The sequence below is a fragment of the Carassius auratus genome, chromosome 6 (genome assembly GCF_003368295.1).
Source record: "Carassius auratus strain Wakin chromosome 6, ASM336829v1, whole genome shotgun sequence".
NCBI classification, from domain to species: Eukaryota; Metazoa; Chordata; class Actinopteri; order Cypriniformes; family Cyprinidae; genus Carassius; species Carassius auratus.
In genome coordinates this window covers 10,238,753-10,261,176 of record NC_039248.1, presented here as the reverse complement: position 1 = coordinate 10,261,176, position 22,424 = coordinate 10,238,753, and the positions used below count along the sequence as shown (strand labels likewise).

Here is a 22,424-nt window from a genome sequence, read left to right as displayed (position 1 = left end):
AAGCACATTCCAAAAAAAGACATGTCACAGTGTCTTCGGCCTTCTCTCGTGGCCAAGAGAATCTACTGACCTCCTTTGAACTCTGGGACACTGACCTAATGCATGAGTGGCAACCATTACATTCATTTCAATGGCAGCAAAGACATGCTCCCCCCAAAATTAGCAAACCGTCTCAGTGTTATACCATGTTTTTTGTCTAACTGGGGAGGATGTTGAGCATATTCTTTCCTTAGGCCAAGGTGGACCCACAGTATGTCTAAAGAGAGCAACCTGACACCAAACTTTACATAAACAATCGACTGGCTGCATGTTAAATGCTTTTGAGAGCAAAGTCCATTAAGAAAAAGTACAAACAGATCCTGCAGGGATAAGGGGGAACTCAAGCGCTGTAAAGGAAAGGAACTGAGCACTATTAAGATATAAGATGACCAAAATAACAGAATATCTCCTGCCAAGAAAAGCTCATAATCAAAATTTCCTTGTGTGTCTAGATCTCCTACATGGGGAACTCCATTCTAGAATAGTTCACATGTTTAGCCCTTCAGGCTGTTCAGTATTTTATAAATACATAAGCAAGTGCAGTTACAAAGCCTAATGATGGTAAACATGGTGGTCCTTTGAATCCTCTCTATAGGGGTCTTTCACTGCTGTCATCCAAAATGGAGGGTAATGGTTACTGTACATCACTCTAATGGCATGCATAAGGGTCTGCATTCTTATGCTAAAATTGCATGATGGCCTTTCAACCCTAGGAGAGAAGCTGAGATGCTATAATAGGCTCTTAACGGCTTCTCACTATGACAACAATTAAGAAAGGAAGAAATATGAGATGAGAACCTGCATGTACTTTAAGAAAGTAAACAGCTTTAACTGTAGATCTCACAGCAGTATGCCACAATTGGCTGTTTGTTAATTTATTTATGCATCATCTTGCATAGCATGTCAACCTTTAATTTTGTTTGCCTTACAGAATTTAAAACACTGTGATACACCAAATCTGAACCCTCCTCAATAAACCATCCAAGATATTTAATACATTCATATCATTTATCTAATGCTCTTTTCCCATCACAAAACTAAATTTAAGCGACTGGAAGGCTGTACTGAAGTCTTACAGTCAGTGCACATAAAGAAAGTTGAACTTTGAACCTTTAATCCCAAAGAGTAATGCCATCTTTCGGTCAGGACTGTAATTTGTTGCACCTTCAAAGACATTTAAAAAAATACTAATGTATTTGTACAAACTTGAAACTAAAACATAAAAGTCTGGGAGGTTGGAGCAACATTTTATGAACTTTTAACATCTAGGAAGAATACAGCTTAGTGAACAAATCCTTGGAACAAAGAAAACTTTTTTCTCCAGCAGTTTTGTGCATATATAAATATTTTGTGTTGTTTAGCATATTACTGGCTCTAAAACTACAGCCTTCTAATTCTATAATTTTTATTTTTATTGCAGAAAGTACTTACATAAATACTTAAGAATACAGAAAACGTCAGTGCAGTAATTGTGTTACTACAAGCTTTGTATATTATTTAATAATATGCATAGGTTTAATGCACTTTGATTCTATATGTTTATAATTTACCTTAAAATCTCAAATCTAAAAGTCCCAAAAAATTATAATAATATTACAGTAAAACAAAACTATCATTTCTCAAATCAGGATAGAATTTTCTTCGTGCCAAAAAAAAAAATGTTTTGAGGGCAAACCCATTAATGTTTATTGTTTGCTGTTCATTGCTAGAAAAAGGAAGGTTTTCTCAACACAAAGTGGTATGAGGATTGAGAGAAAGGAAGAGAATGTTCCAGCTTGAGGCCGTTCTGTATAAAAGGTTAGAATAACTATATCATGTTCACACCAGCAGAAAAATATTCATTGCGGTGAAGTAATAAAACAGTATGATCATAAAATTGAAGCTAAAATGGTTCTCTTTCTCCTCTGCCAAGAAAAATGAAAAAAATAAACACAGACAGAAAAATATAATTATCAAACCCCTACATAGTCTTGTTTAATGTTGAAAAATTGAAAGTCTTAGGAAAACTAAAACTAAACTTGATGAAACCACTTTCACCAGTGCAATAGATTCCATTTCCGACCTCACACAGCACACTAACATACAACACCATAGTACAATTAAACGAATATTCTGGGCTCAGCAAGTTCAATCAACAGCACTTCTGACAGTGTTTATTTAAAAAAAAAAAAAAAAATCATTGGGGAGGGTCAAGGCAATGCAGCCGGATCCTTTAAAGCTGATCACGAAGTACTAAATGTTTAGGCAGTCGTGGCATAATGGTTAGAGAGTTGGACTTTTAATCAATACCACGACTGAGGTGAGACCGTTGAGCAAGGCGCCAAACCCCCAAATGTTCCCCGTGTGCTGCAGCATTGGCTGCCCACTGCCCACATAGATGGATGCAATTATGCAGGACACAAACTCCAGTCACCATACTTGGCCACACATCACGTCCTTTCCTTTCCTTTCTATGTTCAAGCATGCTGCTGTCTGATTTCTGATATGTAAAGTTTAGGCAATGGTCTGAAGCTAATTACAGGAGGTTGCTTTAGTTTAGCGGGTGAGTGTTGTAAGCCCTTTTCAACACTACCTTGATTCGCTGCACATTTAGGGGCCCGGCGTGGTTAGGTATTACCTTAAATGCAGCAGTACCCCCCACCCCAGGTCCCAGCCATCATTCAGTCTCACATACGCACTCTCACGTGTGTACACACACTGATGGGGCTTTGCCATTAGTCATTCGTCACACCGCAGAATTGCAAAACGATTGAGCAGCTGTTTGGGGCTGTGGAAGAAATGCTACCATCTGGGCTTAACCTCCAGGGCATTACCACCTCTTTCCTCCCACAGAGTCCAGAATATATACAAACCTATACATATGAACTAATGTACATGGGGTGGCTTCCATCTAACAGCTCACTAGATGTTTTTACATTTCCTGAACAAGTATGAGTGTTGCTTGCACAAGTTGCTGTTGCGAGGGTTGTGCTACACAATTGCTCTGATTGTTTTTTTGTTTTTTTTTTACTTCTTGTTATGTGATTGTTAGAATATAGATGAATTAGGTCAATACCAACATGGACTTGAAATACCAACATCTCATCCTCGAAAACCAAGAACCATGCAAAATAAAAAGAAGAAATGAACACAGAAAACATAACAAGCAGTCTCATTTGCAACAAGGTCAATTAAGACTGCATTTTTCCCTGCTGAAAAAAAGCATCTTCTTAAACCAGTCTAAGCTGGCTTGCTGGTCTTAGTTGTTTTAATATAGTCTCACCTCTCTAAAACACCCCAGATGTGTCTAAAAGACTGCCTGGCCAGCTTAGACTGGTTTAAAAGTTTTTATGAGCTGGTAGGATTTTTTTTTTTTTTTTTTGAGCAAATGAAACCTGTGGTTGCTCTTAAACCACAAGAGACTGGAAACATTAGTCTATTAAATATAGAGTTTTGCTTCCTGTTTGACCTGATGGTTTGGGGAATGAACCAGATCAATTTATTTAAATAAATAAACAATTAGAACGAGAGCATTAATGGGAGAGAAAGTGAGAAAAATGGGGCAACTGGAAAAAATGTCTAAAAGAGTGAATGAGCTCTAATATCCCCTATATATATATATATATATATATATATATATATATATATATATATATATATATATATATATATATATATATATATATATGAAGGCCAGTGGGACAAACAACTCTAACCCCAGTAAATGACAGAATGACGGATTACTGTAAGCAAACAGATAGAGCAGGGAGAACAAACGAGTGCAAAATCCATACATCTCTCATAATGTTTTTGCGGAGCCCTTTCACCCAAACTCATCCCAGTATGGCATGATGACAGACTACAGACCTTCATTCTCTCCTTTCCTCCCCTTCATTTTTGCCTCGCGCTCCTCCCTGATGGTGCTAGTAAAAACTAGAGAGATGGTGCCATTAATCTCCTGTCAGAGAAGATTACACTTGATTCCTAAAGGCTAAACAAGGTTAAAGACATGCTTCACTTGCTGAAAGGTAGATGTTAACAACCAGGACACACAAAGAAAGTTACTTAGGTTTGTTGGCATTTATCAGTCTTGAACTGTGGGAAGACACTGTACTTGCCTGATGAGACAAATGTGAATTCTGACACTGGCTGTCTTTATGACAAAGAACCTGAGAATAAATGTGGAAATAAAGGCAGAACGTGGTTGGGAAAAGGACAGACGTGTCAACAATAAAAATGATTTGCTTGTCACTGCATCGTTTAACAAACAAATTACTGAACCATCACAGCCTATCGTTCACACCTTTTCTGACAGTGACGTATGGACTCAAAGACTTCCATCAACTCAGAAATGAGACGTATATACATCTGAGGCAAAAATGTATAAGCATTTTCCAAATAAGCAATCCTACTGAACATTACACTGCAAATGCAAACTGCCGTATTTACGTCTAAATGAAGCTGACAGTTGTGGAAAAAGGACCGCGAGAACAAAGCTGGGGCAATAACTGCAAATATTCTGATTTACGAGGGAGTCAGAAACTATTACAAGTCCTCATGATGGCTGCAATAAAACTGCTGATGACAACTGGAAAAAGACAATAAATACGTTCAAAAGAAATAAGCTATAAGTTATGTAGCAGAACAGAACGTTGCTTGCCAGTTGGACAACGACTTGCTTCGTTTCTTATCACAGTCCACAGTTTTTGAAGCCTTTCCAACTCTGCAAGCAAATTAATTTGAGGAAATCAAATGTCTGAAAAAAAGTGAAAGTTTGCAGATGTGAGCACTGAAATACAACCAAACGATAAGCCATGGTGAGATGTACTATACTGATACTGTTTTATACAATATTTAATTTACTGATTCGCATAGAAAGATAAACTGGTGAATATGAAACCTCCCTGAAACTCACCTTACATCCGATTATACAAAGAGTATAACATGCTATAGCCAGGGTTAAAGAGAAATCAGCTAGTCACTAATTCCATAGTGTATGATTGCAGAAAAAATCAATTAATCGTAATTGTAATAAACATTGATGGATCAACACATTTTGTGGGAAAAGAAATCCTAAAGGCATAGTGTTGTTTAAAAATCATGTAATGGCATGGCGAGGGGGACACACCAGGCTCTCCAGCATGGGGTTAAAGATGAACTGATGATGAACTGCATCCGCTAGCATACTGAAGTGAGCACTTTGCTATTAAGCTCAGGATTTGGAGACGCTGGGTACGTAAAGTTATTCCTGGTGGCTAATTTGTACTTATTTTTAAAGAGTAAATTATTTTTGCGGTTGCTATTGGTACATTCTAGGTCAAATGAGATTTGCATCAATGTCATCATGGCGGATGAGGTAGGCTATGTATTATGAAACGTGCGTACTTAGACTAGAGTATGTTTTTGGTAATTTGACACTTTCTTCTGATGGAAATTTTTGCAAGAAGGAGTTTTAACATTAAGAGTGCTGTGGTTAATGTAGTTAGACTGGGCTGATATGATTATAATTACACATTGTGGTCGGATCATTTTCAGCTATATTAACTTGCAGTCCCCTGGAAATCAGAAGTGAATGTAAACATTTGCACAGTAGGTTACTTATTAAATGCACTTTTTTTTTTTTTTACACAAATATTTTGAGTTTCATTCCATGTTTGAGCTGACATTTGGGGAAAGAAGGAAATGGTCTAATGAGGCGCCCATAATAGCCTTTTTAGATATAAAAAATGACAATTAATAAACAGAATAATTTACACATCCCCATAGTCTCTGAGAATGTAAAATATAAAAGTGCCATAGCAGAGAAAAACACAAACACACAAACCACACACATCCCAAAACAACCATAAGCTATGTAGAAATGAAACTTGACTCCTAAACACAATGAATTACAGCTTTATTTAAAGTGCTAAAATAATTGCATCCTTTTTATGGTCAGTTCAGCCCTGCAATCTGATTGTTTTGTGTATTTTCTGAGGCCCAACTCAAGGCTGGTCAGAGACCCCATGCAGCTCCTGCTCTATGTGCAAGAAGCAGCTTTGGCCGGAGATAATGAGGCCCCCTGCATGGTTTCCACACTTGGTCCTGCTGCCTCTAAGGGCTCGAGCCGCACGTGCAGTGAGTACAAAACCCCAGACCCCCACATTCATCCTTACCGGCCCCTCTGTATCTCCACTCTAATGGTCTGGACTCATCTGAAGGCCAAAGGTAATTTGATGCGCTCTGCAGTAATGAGGCTAGTGTTGCTGACATCTGGCCCATAAGTTGCAAGAAGACAAGCGAGAATACAATGATGGATTACAAAAATACTGAGGCCTCAGATAAAGAGGAGAATCTTTTCTTGTATGGGCAGAAAGTCTGGTAGGACTGGGGCTCTTTTAAGCCATTTCAAACCTTCTGCAAATAAAGAGGAAAGAAGGTCAAACCATGAAGCCAACACTATGCATTGTTGTTCGACGTTGATGACAGATGGTCATCCAAACATTTGGAATATATTTGTTTGACAGTTAACAGAGTCCAAGTGTCAGACATGGAAAAAAAGGAAAGCATTCCAGGTGGAAAATTAGAAATAACACTTGGAAATTACTTTTTGTAATTTAAAATGTGCATTATACACTAGATAAACCTGAAGGCAGCTATATATATTTTTTTTTTAATCTATAAAGACCCTTTTATATTGTCTAAAAAAAAGTGATATAATAAAGGCTACATATGGTTTCTGTAAACGTAAATTAAAAATGTTGCAGATCTTAATATCTACATCATACTTTTATATATTAATATAAATTAAAGTTCAATTAACTTTGGCAGCTCTAAAAATTAATTTTGTGTGTGTATACATGCAAGCGCACACACGATAATCTTAAAAATCTCACCTTGGGACACGGTTTCTGGACTTCTTTAAACCATAGACACAGGAACAGGCTGAGAAGTATGGGAACAAACTCTGAGAAGATCGAATACAACAAAAGTCCTCCCCTTCAAAAGAAGCTGGCAAAAACTGACATTTGCAAGCTTTCTTTTAAAGAATGACTAATTAAAAAGCGATTACAGATGACAACTGCCATGAGGAGGAGGGAAAGCAAGCCGACCTTTGACACGCTCTACATTATACCATGAGTACATGCAACAGCCATTTACACATCAAAGCAGAGTCTGATAAAGAACAGAGTCCTAAAATTTGCCCTGTTGAAAGCTACTCTCAGAGCTTTGCTGTGCCCATATATTATCCTAACACAAGTATTATCAGCTTTTATCTGCAGCTGAAGAAATGGGCTATTTAGGGAGTGCAGAAGAAACCATTTTTAGGGTGCATTCTTTTTTTTTTATGGTTCCACGCCTGATCAATCATCCGAGCATGTTTGACCAAAACAAAGTGTGCAAGTCCACATTCCTCTTTTTCATAAGGCTCAAACTCAATGGACAGAGACTACTTGTCCAGCAAGAAAAGGATCACACACTCATTGAATGACAGGTTGAGGGGTCTTTATTGCAGGTTCGACTGATGTATTTCCTGCTGCTGACCTCCACAGAACCTCATCCGAACATACACTTCAAAAGTTCAAGTTGTGCTCATAAATGTTTAAATGTTGTAAATATGTAAGGCAATGAGTACAAACATGAGGAATCATGTTGCACAAAGGTTACTGGCTCTAACAAACATTTTCTAACAAAGCACTAAAAGGTTTAGTGAAGGCCGGAGAACTTTTAGATAAAGTGAAATATAATCTCTGCCTGCAGTGAAGTAAAGCACTGTGTACTGTCAATGGATCACTTTCAAGTTTAACTCGAAGCACTCTGCTGCTATAAAAGAACCACAAGAAAATGGAAAATAAAGCCAAGGGGGAAAGCTTAATGAAGTATCGACGAAATTCATGACTGTATGTGTAGATTCATTCTTTCAGCATTAGACATCTCTGAGGTGCGGCTCACTGTGTAATTGAAATAGCAATAGCTATGTACTGCCACCTGGAGGAGGAGAGTATAGAAAACAGGCTCTATCGATACTCTTAGTGACTCCTAACACTTTTGAGACAGCCCCAAAGCAGTAAAAATAAGATACATTGGTTTAATGTAAACATTAAGTTAATAAAAATCAAAAGACTTTGTACATAAATACAAGAACCAAACTGTGTGTTTACAGTCACACTGAGGCAGTTTATTGACCCAGGGACAAACTAAAATTTATCAGCTCCTCAACTCAAATATTTCATTTTACAAATGAAATATTGCATAAATTTACTACATAAAAATGGGGGAAAAACATGACAGAACATTATCAAATGCGGAAATATTGAAAAAGCCCTGAAGAATAGAGCTACAAGAAGGATGATTAAACGTAACCGTACATTTGGCTGTTAGGAAATAATGCACTCATTTAATACAGTCACACATCACCAAAATGAGGGGTTAGTCGCAATAAGATTCTCCAGGAATTTTGTATCAGTTCACAGATTAAAGCCTGGAATGAGCTGCCAACGGACCACACAACACTGTGTGTGTGTGTGTGTGTGTGTGTGTGTGTGTGTGTGTATGCATGTATATTCACAAGTAAATTTTTGTTCATTCATTCATTTCACTTTCAGTCCAGCTCATTGAAACGTGCAAACATGGCCTTCCGAACTGCCTGTTTGTACATGGCATGATTCCAGACGACAGGTTCCTTCTTCTTCTTCCGCTTTGGTGAGAAACAAGAGAATGAGAAAAAATAAATAAAATGAAACCAATGCACCTCAGCTGCTGCCGCTCAGAACATCCTGTTGCTGAAGAGACTCACCTCAGTAGTTTCTAAACCCAAACCTGGTCTCTCACTGCCTTTATGACTGTCCCTGCAACAGCAACAACACAACATGCCACATTTAAGATATGATATTCAATATCAGTGCCACAAGTAAATGAAATGTGTTAGGATTCAGAAAATCACAAACCTTGAGCTGCCAGCCCATGTGTTTTGCGTTTTTCTTCTTTTTGGTTCAGGTGAACCGTTAGACTGTTTGACTTTCATCTAAAGAACGGGTTCAAAATGAGAGTAAATCATTTAATTTCAGACTACCATGAGAAAACATCAGAGAATATGTTTGAAATCAAGTATTATGTTTGAAGCACATGCTGACCTGTAAGCAAAATGATGCTTTTAAAAATAATAAGATAGTTTAGCAAAGAAGATATACATTACTCAGAATAAATGAGTACAGCCCCTCTAAAACATGACACATTTAGCAATGTCTCTTTATTTAGAAGACAGACATATTAGAGGTCTGTGCATATGTTTCAGCAAGTCAGTTACTAAAGAGACATGTCATTTCTTTGCACAAAAGAGAACAGTGGTACAAGAGAAATACATTTTATTTTAAAGTTCCATGTCTCAGATCTGGCAAATTATATGAAAAATGACTTTCATATCACACATCACCTACTGTTTAGCTTTCTCCAAGGCCCATATTTAGTTCGGAGGTTGTTCATTTTTCCAAAGGGGCTGCACTTGTTTAGGTTGAGTACAGTACATAATAAAATGTAAAAAAATACCTCTTTTTCCTGGTTTTCTAGAGCCTCAAGTTCTCTCTTTGACCTTTTGATTTTTTGGTGAATCTCCAAATTTTGCTAAAATAAAGAGAAAATAAAAAAAGGGACGGTCAAAACCTGACCCGAACATTTCTAAACAATCCAGTGAAGACAATTATATAATTTATATACTTATAAAAACAATTAATAACTGATCGAAATGTATTTATATATAGACTACAATTACACACACACAATGTATAATAATAAGACATATAGTAATAATAAAAAAAATCTTTATACTGTTTTAATAACCGATTTCGGACACTTTGCATTTAGTCCACAGTCCTGATAGATCATAAATGTTTGATTTAGAAATCTGGTACCTTATGCAGGTCTGAGAGCTGCTGGTGGCGGATCAGAGCGTCTTTATTAGGGAACTGCCTCCTGCACAGAAGACATGCCATCTTCTTCCAATCTGTCAACCTGTCTTCATGCTCGTCCGCCTGTGGCTGGCTCTTTGCAGGCCCTGCGGCTTCCTGCTTCTCGTGTTTCTCTTCTTCTTCCTCGTCGCTGCCTGCCCCATAGTCAGCCGCCAACATTCCAAGAGAGCCCATGGGCCGCTGCCAACACACAAGAGGGAGAGAGGGGAGTTTTGCTTTGATCTACAATGACACTCACTGTAAATCTGCTTCAGTGTGGGTTATCAAATAACCTACATCAATCAGGGTCAAGGTGATGTGTGTGCCCTTTCAGCTGTTTGGGAAAACTGAGACTGAAGTGTATTTGTGTGCATGTTAATGTGTGTGTGTTGTTGATAGTACGACTGTAAACACACACCTTTGAGGATTTTTCCTCTTTTTGTTTTGGTGGAGCAAGAGGCTTCTTGAATAATTCATCTGCACCGGTGACCTATATGAATAAAGGAACAGTATGAAAAAGTATCAGAAAAAAGATCATTGCTAAAGTTGAGGAAAAATTAAATATATAGTTTAATGTGTTTAATGAGAGGAAGGACATGAGTAAGGAATGCAGAGAGACATTAAGAGATTTCAGATGTAGTCCAACTAAATAATTTATGGGACATGGCAACCCACAAAACACATATGACTAAAAATACCAAGCATTACAATATTTTGCTGATGGATTAAAAATAGAGGATTACACATGCAACCCTATCTGTCTAAGTGACGGGTAATGATTATTATTTCTGGGAAGGATAATAAAAACCACAAGATTTTGATGTGTTCTAAAGAAACCATACAAACAAAACCTGATGCCACAATCTTATGGTGTTATAAATGGCTGCCAGGTGTGAGTGGTTAGTAAGATGGAACAAGTCAAGTCATTTTGGTCTCCAAATAAGGTCCACCCTTCCCTAAATTCAAGTTAATAGATTTTTGTTCAGTTTAGCATCTACAAAAAATAATCTGATTATCTAAATTAATAACACCTCTCTTCAAAGAGCTGCCTGATTTTCAGTGTTCATGTCGAAATCACAAAGAGTGTGCACTAAGTTATTAATAAGTAATGTGTGGGGTTTGTTTAAATTTCTGATTATGAGCAATACAGACAGGAGTGAAGGGGTTTATATAAAAAAAAAAAAGGGATCTGACCTTCCTTTCAAAGATGGCAAAGGCTGCATCAGCAGCTTTTGAAGGTCTTAGGTCATCTCCTCCAGACTTCAGAAGAGGTGAAGGAGATCTAACAATTTCTTTCTGTCTGTTCTGAATTTTCGCCCAACGCTCCATGTCTTTCATTATCTGATGATCAGATCCAAAATTACAACACAGATCTAACACAATGATTGTTTTTTATAAAAATCTTAATGTAAAGCAAATTAAGTGATATTAAAACCTTAAAAGCTGCTAAACTTCTCGGCTTCTCCTCCTTTTCCTTCTCTTTCTTTTCTGCTCGTGGGGCAGGGTCCTCTTCCACCCGCACCTCCGGCACGGTCTCCGTGACTGCCTTCACTTCCTCCTCTGTGATGGGGGTAGCTATAACCTCAGCAGTTGTTGCCACAGGGACAGCAACTTCAGGGGGCGGCTCCTGAACATCAGTAGATGAGCTCTCGACTGGGATGTAGGTCTTTGAGGCACTGTCCCAGTAGAGGTACTGCTGATTCTGAGCATCATAGAAATACTACACAAGCAAAGATAAGCATTTAGTCATTGTATTTCATTCATTTTAAACAGTCAGGAAAATCAAAAGGCTATTTTCTCTACATACCCTTGAGTTGGGATCATAGTACAGGGTAGTCTGAGGGTCATAGTAAAATCCTGATGTAGCATCGTAAAGGAAGGCTGACAAATCTGGAGCCTCAGATGCTGCAGTAACAAGAGTACGATTATCAGACCAGAGGTGGCGCTGCAACTGCTGGCGGCATGGACACTTGTTGCTGCTGACATTCTTAATGCTTTTAACTTTGTTGTCAATTTCTCTTTTACTTTTTCAGTTTGCTTTTTTATGAAGATATATCAGACTGATTTGACTAGATAATTTCCAGGTATTGTTCGTGGAAAAGAACACTGATTGTACCTGTTCCTAAGGGTGTACACATACTAGGCACAGTTGCCTTGAACCGAGGCCAAGCATGACTACAGATACAAAGAAAATGGAAGAGATTGTATTTGACCCAAAATGTATAGGTAACCTGTCCGCACAGTTTAAATCTAAGTTGATGAACCTGATATAGACAGCATGGAGAATTGTTGAGCATGACAAAAATGTTACATTCAAGATTTAAATGAGGAATGCATTATCAATCAGATAGAGAGGATTCTATGTGATCAGACACATTTCTTGTTTTGCAGTAGTAATTACTTCCCATTGGTAGAAGATATAGAATCCCAATGTGCAAGGAAGTAAGTGTTTATCTTGATCTTATTTTGAGTTTATCTTTTTATAATTGTTTTTATTGTTATTATCTCTTTATTGTATGTCTGCAGCAACATGAAGTCCACAACTATTTTCCTCTTAAAGCTGCAGTAGGGAACTTTTGACGCTCTAGCGGTTAATAAACAGAACTGCTTGCGTCTTGCGGAAGAACATCGTAGCCGGAACTACTTCTCTCTGTTTATGTCTATGAAGAATCACAAAGGTACTGGGTTACTCCGCCGCGGTACCCCCGAAGCAATCTAAAATAGTCCGAATATAAACACTTATTATAGGTGTACCCTAGTGATTCAGGACAAGCTAAAAACACGGTTTGGAAAATGGATTCATGGTTTACTCGCTTATTATGTTCAATTTTCTCAATTTTGAACACAAACAAAGTTACGCTCTGATTGGTTGTTTTTTACCGGGAGCGCATGACTTTCTGCAAATGGCAATAGGAACACTGGGAGGAGCCAGTGGAGCTTGATTTTTTCACAGATTATCTGTCTCATATTCTACTGTCAGGACATAATGACAGGTTAAATAAATATGTAAAAAACATTTTTTTTACAAAAGTTCCCTACAGCACCTTTAAGGACAATAAAGTATACTACTACTACTACTACTATCCTCATGGTGAATACTGTGCTTATAAATAAATATAACAAAAAAGAATACCAGTTAATCTTTAAATGAACAATGGCGTACCATAGCTGTAGCCGTCAATGGACTCCGCAGCTCCAGGAAGAGCAGTGTCAGATAACGCTGCAGTCTGATGCACAGCTGTCTGGACTGACTCTGGGATTGCCGTTGTCTCAGAAAACATCACACCCTGCACACAGCCACACAGTCAATTACAGTCCAAAAACCAATATCTCTCCTGGCTACAAATTGCGCTGTTGTTAAAAAATGTGCCTTTGTGCTAGTATAAAAAGACAATCACCTGTTTTAAGCTTGAAGTCGGCATTACAGCCGATGACAAGGTGGGAGCTGCTCCCAGTGGGTCACCTGCACGAAGTCCCACAGAACACATTATGCTACAATCATTTTCAATACCATAATCAAATAAATTAAAACCACATACCTTGCATGGAAGGTGCAACACCCATAGTTGTATGAGAAACCGGAGGATAAAATTGTTGCTGTGGCTGCTGATACTGATGTTGCTAGAAAAAAATAAATTACATATGAAAGGTTTAATACAAGATATGGACTGCTCAAACAAAACATGCTCTTGCGTTCCACTGGGATATTTTTTAAACACAGTTTCATGTAAATATATGCTAGACGTAAGTGAATTTTAACCATCTTGATATTTTTGTTGTAGTTTTTCTGCATCTCACGCAATGAGCACTACATTTTTTTAATGAGGTTTCAAGATAAAAGGAAGCTCACCCTATAATGTATTTAAAAACAATGTCTAGCTGTCTGAAAGTTTTAGTAAAAATGTATGTCAAGTAGTTAAATGACTTACCATCATAACATCTGGAGGGAAACCCAAGAGAGAAGTGTTTGACTTCTCATTTTCCCTCCTATAGCTGTAGTGAAAACAATAATTACCTTTAAAGCTCAAATAACAAACACAGTTGAGATTTCTTTTCTTAGCATTTTCTTAGCATTTATGAAATGTTTCCTGTTAAGAACTGAAAATAGAATATAATATTATTTTATTACTTATACATATATCCCATCAAAATAAGACTTACTTTTGGTTTTTCAAAGGTTTGGCAACTTCAGCATAAACTCTAACCCCATCAATCATGATAGGGCGGGGTTTGGTGAGCAGCTCCACCAATCGCGTCACATGCTGTATATCAAAGTGAGTGGTATCATTATGAATGCATCAAGGAATTTTGAGACATTATATTGTAGTTAGAATGAGACATCTGTACAATACCTCATGTGAATCCATATCGACAAAGCAGAAGCATTTGGATCCAGGTGACTTCCCTTTGACCAGACGTACATTGCGCTCATCCAGGTACGCAAACGTATCAAGTGATTTCAGAATGGTCTCCACAGTGGTGGTAGGCAAAATGTTCTTGATTATCATTGCTAAAAATAAGACATGAAACTTAAGATCAATCTCTTACCTACTTTTGATAATTGTTTTTATTTTAGAAAATGTATTCACGGTTGACATCACTTACTCCTGCTCTCTTTGAAGACCGGATCGGAGTGCTGCAAGTTTTGGCGAGATGCTCTCTGATTGGTCCATTCTTCCGCTTGTTGCTCTACCTCCTGCTGTTGAAGCTGTTGGTCCACTTGCTGTTGCCATGCTTCAGGAGTCAAGTTGGAGTTTCTCTGCCACACACCTTGAGAGGCAGGATCCTGCACAAGCTTGGCATCAGTTTCCTCCTTTATATTCAGTGGCAGGACTGAATTTGGTAACAAATTGTCATCGCTGGCTGGAGAGGCTTTAGCTGGTTGTTCAGGATGCTGGAATCCAAATTACATTTAAATATATGTCAATCACACTAACAGATAATAAGATCAATACATAATCAAGCTCTACCAAAGAGGAAACTCACCAGTTCCTTCACATTTTTGTCAGGCTGGATATATTTAAGCAGAGCAGTTTTGTCACCAACCTTAACAGACCCCTAGAAAACAAGACAACAGTCTCTCAGTGATAAGTGACTGACAGCTTCCCAAAAAGCTAACCCAACTTAACAACAAAAAAGCATATCTGATCTGGGCTTTAGTTATGCCCAAGTTTGGATTACTTGTTTTTTTTATCTACCTTTTTAATACACACATTACTGTGTGAAAATGGGAGTAAGATCTTTAAGTGCAGTAAATGTTGCAGTGGTTATATGGCTGCAATTAATGTACTACCGCCTTAATTTGAATGCTAAGCTGAAAATATAACTGACCAATATAACTAATAATGTCAAAGTACATAGTAGAAGCATCTCCTTCGCACAAGTAACTGCACATTCATCCATAACGGGATGAATAAAGGCAATAAAGTCTGCCTTCTTTCAAGTGAGAAGACTAAGCAGACTTGGAAAGGTTCACAATTCACTTTCAAAATGGGGTGGACAGTCAAAACAGCAGTGACATTCTTTCTATGCAAGGACATTAAGCTTTTCTCATTTTACTTCACATATATTTATGTTGTTTATAAAAAGGGTTTCAAAAGACAGACCATATACTGACTGGCCCACTGTGAAAAACCCAGAGATAAGTACTGTTTATAGACAACTGTGGTAAAAGATCTTCAGCTTTTAGCTTTAAAGGACCTTCTACGCAAATGGCCCAACAGTGTAATGTGATCTGCATTTTATGACTTCTTTCTAGGGCTGCTCGATAAATTGAAATGAAATCGTGATTAGACAGAAGCTACGATTGTCATGTCGGTTCTGTGGTTAGCAGTAAATCTCCATCCGAAGGCCAAAAAAACCTCCAAATACACCCCGCAGAAGAAATCCAGGAAATGCCTATAATGCTAACTGAATAAACATAAGATAACTGCTTTCATTGAGTCAGCGTGACTAACAAACCCAAGACGACGACAATATATGGCTTACTAGCATTCTACTTATAACTTTTCATTATAATAAAGTATATTTGTAATGCAAAGCTTTTATCACTGCTTAGTGTACTATGAAAAATGTTGCGTGCCTTATTCTGTGTAAGATGCAACATCATCTCACAGAAGGATTTATTTCAACACTCGATTGATGTTATGAAGTGAGATTGGAGTAAAACCAAGTTAATAAATGTGTTATTTTCACATGCTTCCAGATGGAGCAGCATTTACTACACAGAGCCGTAGAACTACAGCTCTTTGTAGTAAATGCTGCTCCATCTGGAAGCATATAATGGAAATTTACTGCTGATTACAGAACTGGCTTTACAGACAAGATGCGCAGGACAATCGCATTCAAATAATTACGCAGCCCAACTTCTTACCCACTGTCACTGCTACAGTTACTTGTTGTAGAAATGTGTTTTTATGTGTCTCACCAAGTACAAAAATCAAGATAAGTTATCCTGTAAGTTGGCAAGCAGGGAACTGTAGTTTCGGATGAAAGAAGAACCCAGAGCAAGATTCCTTTCTGAAAGGTACTTTGTTAGACATTTAACAAAAACGAAGGAGAAATACCTGCTGATACACCCAATACAACCCCCACAGGGTATTCAAGTTTCAGCACAACAGCCAATGGCTCGATATAAATCCAAGCAACCTCTAGTTGCCTTACATTTATAGTGCAATTTTCATTAGAAATGCCAAAATACTATTAGCACAAACAAGCCCTGATTTTCCAAGTCTGGATTTTCCAAATAAGCATCAGCATGATCTCTCTAGACATCCAGGTACACAACAACCATGAAGTCAGTCAAGATGAAGTAAGCAGGAATAGAAAGAACAAGTTTGTTGTCCTGGAAGAGATATGACACCTAAACTCTAGATGATTAAATCACAATCCATGGAAAGAAGAATAAAAAAAACTTCTGCAAGCAGAACCAAAGAGCAGAGTTCTGAAACTGTAATTCCACAAGGTCAAAGGATAAGGAATAAGTGTTGACACAGCACAAGGATGATACTGTGCTGTAGGCGTAACAGCATAAAGTTTACCACAGCACAACCATTTAACAACCTGTATATTCAGAAATTCAAACCGGGGAAAACAGCAACTACCGCTTTCCTTCCAAGTCAGCAAAATATGAATATCTACAAAAGGGAGCTACATATAGCATTTCAGTCACCACAGACATTATGAAAATCCAACGCTGAATCACTTTAAAGTAAGACAATAAATGAGGCCAAAGAAGAATTCTTAGTTTTGCTTCAGTACCACTTAAGAATAAGCCAGTGGGAGCAAGTAAAAAGTGATCTTAAGACTATAACCTCCAAATGGTCAAATGAGGGAAATAAAAGGTGTTGAAAACGAAGAGTGACATATCAATTGCCTGGAGTACTACCACCCAAGAGTTGACGAAACAGGTTGCACGTGCTTCACAGATGCAAATTCAATTCCAAATTCAGTTTTGCCATGCCATGCCTTTTTATAAAACCATACATCCTATATAAGAAGTCGAAAAAAGGTGAAATGTAAAGGTTCACTCGCTCAGCTAATACACCTATGGCCAACATCAAATAGTGCACCCCTTGTCACTAAGCTCACTTGTTATACCTGAAAGCTAATTTTGAAAACTAAGTGGTACGTTTTAATTGGTCATGATTAATATAAGTGGGAAATATGTTCCCTTGAAGGTTTCATGTCACATCTACCCCATTCCCACCCAAAGCCCAGCCACCTCCCCCTCCCCAGGCCCAAGCCTTCTTCCTGTTAGCAGACAGAGCCGTTGTAGAAGGACGAGGATGGGCCACCTGGTTGGACTCCATGAAGTGGACAGCATCCTCGAGGTTTAAAAACTCCACATAGGCCATATCGTAGCTGTAACCTGGGAACAGCATTTGAAATACAGATGGGTTTGTGTTAGTTATTGCAGGTAAACAGGAGAATTTTCAAGAGAAAAAAGCAGTGTTTCGTTTAACGAGATATATCACAAAGCGAATTTATACAGGATTTCTTTTGCTTGTCGGGCACATTTGATTTCATTATTTAATTGTTTGAAGTCAGTCGTGAAGAATCAGAATAACTCAGAGACAATTCTGAAGCCAAGATATACATCTATAAAAATTTATAAATGAAAAATAATAACAGTAGAAAGAGAACCACAATATAACGGAGTTTGAAATAACTTATTATAAAGTATAAGTCTTATCACATCTAACATCTAAAACGCATCACAAAAGACCCACATTTATTTTCCAACAAACTTGCAACAGTCTGAACAATAAAAAAAGAGCAACAATAAAACAAACAAAATCTAAAAAAGTTGCTCTCTTCACTACAAATTTATATTGTTTAAATAAAAAAAAAATAGAGGCTTTTAAGAATTAAATAGTATTGTAATTAAAAACAATTAAATAATAAATGTAAAATTGTAAATTTCCAATGACTTGGGCAAATAATTTTTTTTTTGTAAAATTTTATTCATTTAAAAAAAAAAAAAAAATTGTTAAACCTTTCCTGATATTTTTTCCAGGAAACACTGAACATCATAATAGCTTATTTGATACAATCCTTTGTGAAGAAAAGAAAAAATTTTAGCATAAAAAAAAAAAAAAAAGCTAAAACCTTCAGATGAACCCAGAGAGGAATATTTTGAAGCAACACTTTACATCATCACAAAGTAGTGGCTGTGGCTAGTGTTTCGACAGTTAATGGCTTATTTATATAGAGAACAATGTTTAAGAAATTCCAATAAATTCCCTCTAAGAACATGCCACCTTAAAGATGGAAGCTGCTCAGGGAAAATTCAACCTCCCACACAAGAACATGGGGAAAAAGGGACAACAAGAGATCCTTTAGCATATTTGCAAAAGCGACTCAGATGCAGAAAGTACAATCGATGTAAGAGACAGTGAGCGCAAGATTCGGAGAGCGAATAGCGAAATGTGGTTGCGAATCGATCATCACTGTTTTAAGCGAACAAAATCTCACCTGGCACAACATCCTTTATTTTCATGCCCTGCATTGGAACACCATCACGGACTGCGAAAGCATCCAGAATCTAAAAAAAAATAAAAAAAATAACTGAAGTCAAACTTACTTTGGCAATCATTCAGGTAATTGTTTTTGTTCTTAGAACACCAATAGAAGAACCACTTTTCTAAAAGTATGAAAATAATCAAAGTCTGAATAATCATACAACATCTCATTTACCTGTTGCATTGTGGCAGTTTTAGGAATTCCAGAGATGGCAATGGTTTTTGAGACTTGATCCTGGACACTTGCACCCCTGTAATCCTGGTCCTTTATTTAAAAAATTCACAGTAGAGTTTAAATATTCAGAAAATTCACAAGACAATCTGCACTACCGCATTTAAATGTACATTAAAATGTATGTACAAGTCCGTTAGCAATTTTTTTAGCTGTGAAAATAAATGTTGTATTAACTTTTAGATGGATTACTATCCCACCTGAAAAATTTGTTGTTTTTTCCCCACAGAGAATAAAGAAAAAATGTCAAGGTGATAAAAAATAAAAAATAAACCTTATTCTATTTATATAATCATAGTGATTGTGTAGACTTGGAAAATAAACTTTCACGCTTTGCATTTAAGCTAAATCAAAACACAAAATCTAACCTGAGATCCAGAGTCATCTGGTCGTTGAGTTGGACCAAGTTTGGATTCCTTCACGTCTTTCTCAGGTCCTTGAAGATCCCCAAGATTGTAGTCGTACTTGCGCCCTGAGCTGGTGCGATAATCAATGTCTCTATAATCCTGATCCTGTCGCTCACCTCTATTACTCTGGGGTTCCTTTGGCCCAGACACCAAGCTCTCTCTCTGTGCTCCATGATCTAAAGCCATGTCACCGGAACCCTTCAAGGGCACTCGATCCCTTGCAAAATGATGCTCTTGAGTTGGCTGGTTCTTGTCTTGGAAACATGGAGGTCTACTTCCTGCAGGTGCAGTTCTTTCAGGCTTTTCATCTGTGTCACCAGTCCAGGGTTTATCTCCATCTCTACTTTGGGCATTTAGAAGGGGATCCAGTGGAAGAAGAGGAGGCTTTTGAGTTGGACCTCTGCCTGGAAAATCACTAGGAATATTTTTCTCCCAGTTTTGGTGTTTGGACTCTCTTTCTGATCGATTAAAGCTTGTGCCATCTTTTCCCAGAAACCCGTCTTGGTCTTTGAACTGGGGACGTTCTCCAAAGTCTACATCTTTTCCACGGTTAGAGAAGAACTTGTCTTGCATCCCTCTTGGGAAAAGTGGTGGCGCTCGGCCCATCATAGGTGGAAGAGATTCTCTGTCTCTCATGCCATGTTTGCGCCACTCGTCTGAAAGCATTTCACCTTCTCTCCCTCTGAAGTGCACTGGACTGTCCATTGGCTCTGGAAATTCTCTGTCTCTGAGGGTCATCTCATCGGGTCTGATCATGGGTTCTTGGCCACCACGACTTAAAGGCATATCAGGTCTTCCTCTAATATCCATGGGTATGCCTTCATTGTCTTGAAACATCTGAGGAGGCTGGTCTCTAAAATTATCGGTGGGCCCCATGTGGTTTCTCAGGTCCATATCAGATTCAAACCTTCCTCTTGGATTTAGTGGAGGGGCGACACCTCGTCTGTCAAAATCCATCATCGGTCTGTCTCTGGGAGGCATGTCCATGTTGAACCCGTCAATGCCTCCCATACGTGACCTCTCCCTGTCTCTCATGTCCCCAAGATCTCCATTTCCACCCATTGCCACCATGGCAAGTCTCCTTCTGATGTCCATGGGAGGAAGACCAGGCATATCCATCTGGAATCTCTCCCTCTCCTTCATATTCATGAATCCATCCTCTGGACCCCTCATATTACCACCCTGCATGTCTCTGCCACCCATAACCATTGCTGGCCTAGACTGACCCATAAAACCTGGAAAATTCTGAAGGTTGTTTCTCTGATCCATTTCAAAGCGCCTTCGAAAATTAATGTCCATTTCATCTCCAGGTCTGAAAAAATCTCTGGAAGGCTCTCTTTCTCTGTCATGAAGACCCATGTCTCGTCCTCTCATATCAGGTTGGCAGTCGAACCGCCTCATATTCATTGGTGACCTGTCCATATTCATGCCATCCCGACATTTGAAGTCAGGTCTGGGGCCATCTCTGCCTTCAAACATGCCTCCACGAGGTTCCCCACTGCAATAAAATCAGAAGCATAACTGCAAATGAGCAATCTATTTACTTATATATATATATATATATATATATATATATATCTGTCCCAATTCAGAGACTGCATCCTTCGAAAAATCTTACCGAAATGGCATTCCTCCTCGTGGTCCAGGTCTTGAACCGTTCCACATTGTTCCCTCCTCTCCTTGAAACTGGTAACCAGAACGTCGTTTCACTAGAAATAAATAAATACCTTATTAAAGCTCAATTGATTTATCTGTTCTAATGTAGCGTCGCTAACCTTTCCGGTTTTAAAGCCTTATTCAAAAAAAAATATTTCGAAAATAACGATGTTTTGTCATCGAAGCCATTACACATAACATTAACCATTACTGGTTAGGAGTTAAACTCAGTCAAAAGAACTGATATTTCACATTTACATAACGACACGACTAGGGCAAATGAAATCGTTCAATGTAACGTCACAACACTGGAACTGACGGAAGGAAGCTAGTACGTTGTTGAAGCATCATGCTAACATAATATTGCGTTTGGCTAGAGTGAGTAACGTTATGTAAATGTGATTAAATCAAACTAACGTTACATGACAAATACACCGTTGTGTGAAAGTGATACACATGAGAATCATTTCCAACTACTTTTTTGAGTCCTCATATATTTATTCACAAGAAGGCAAGGTATTGCTTTATTCATCTCATAAACCTGCCCTCATAAAATGAGGCTAATGTGCTACATTTAGCTTTCAATCAAGACATTTTCCCTTTATAAATGGACGAAGTAAACAACGTATTTTCCTTAATCTTGATTTTACAAAACGCTACAAATAACAGAATCATATATCTTCAGTTTAATGTCTGTAAAGCCATTTTAAGACGTCTCACCTAGTTTGTAGAGATCTGTTCGCAGGTTCTTTTCTGTGTTTCCCGACAAAAAGAGGCGGAAAAGTACAAACTCCGTTTCCGGTGGATGAAGGCTTATGGGAGTTGAAGTTTTACAATCCAGTAAACAAAAATGATTTAAAGACTAAATTTAATTAAATATCCTTGTCAAAAATTATTATAAATGTATTATAAATAAAAGTATTATATGCAACATGGATTTTTACTTCAGCCATAAATGCGTTAAACCAATACACATTCAGTGTAAACAATATAGCAATTGCAGTGAATTGGGGGCATATAGATAAGGACTTGTTTAAATGTTAAAATGTTGTTTAAATGTTGCACTAGACCAGAAATAAGAAACACCATTGAAACATACACTGTCCAAAACATTTATTCTGCATATCGAGTAACAAAATACAGAAGCCACAAACAGTGACAAACA

General features: G+C 37.8%; 1 protein-coding gene across 1 annotated transcript; it reads right to left on the bottom strand.

The window, feature by feature from the left end:
* Positions 1 to 7,481: 7,481 nt before the first annotated feature.
* On the bottom strand, positions 7,482 to 22,054 carry rbm6 (RNA binding motif protein 6). The gene is made up of 23 exons (XM_026261239.1): positions 21,980 to 22,054; positions 21,222 to 21,312; positions 19,565 to 21,101; positions 19,140 to 19,229; positions 18,918 to 18,987; positions 17,738 to 17,811; positions 14,928 to 14,999; positions 14,547 to 14,835; positions 14,294 to 14,451; positions 14,103 to 14,203; positions 13,871 to 13,934; positions 13,481 to 13,562; positions 13,340 to 13,404; positions 13,105 to 13,228; positions 11,749 to 11,846; positions 11,377 to 11,661; positions 11,136 to 11,282; positions 10,360 to 10,431; positions 9,906 to 10,142; positions 9,544 to 9,618; positions 8,946 to 9,022; positions 8,795 to 8,846; positions 7,482 to 8,695 (listed from the first exon to the last, which is right to left on the bottom strand). The coding sequence occupies exons 2-23, from the start codon at positions 21,266 to 21,268 to the stop codon at positions 8,600 to 8,602; spliced, it is 3,912 nt and encodes a 1,303-aa protein (XP_026117024.1). The 5' UTR covers positions 21,269 to 21,312; positions 21,980 to 22,054; the 3' UTR covers positions 7,482 to 8,599.
* Positions 22,055 to 22,424: the final 370 nt, after the last annotated feature.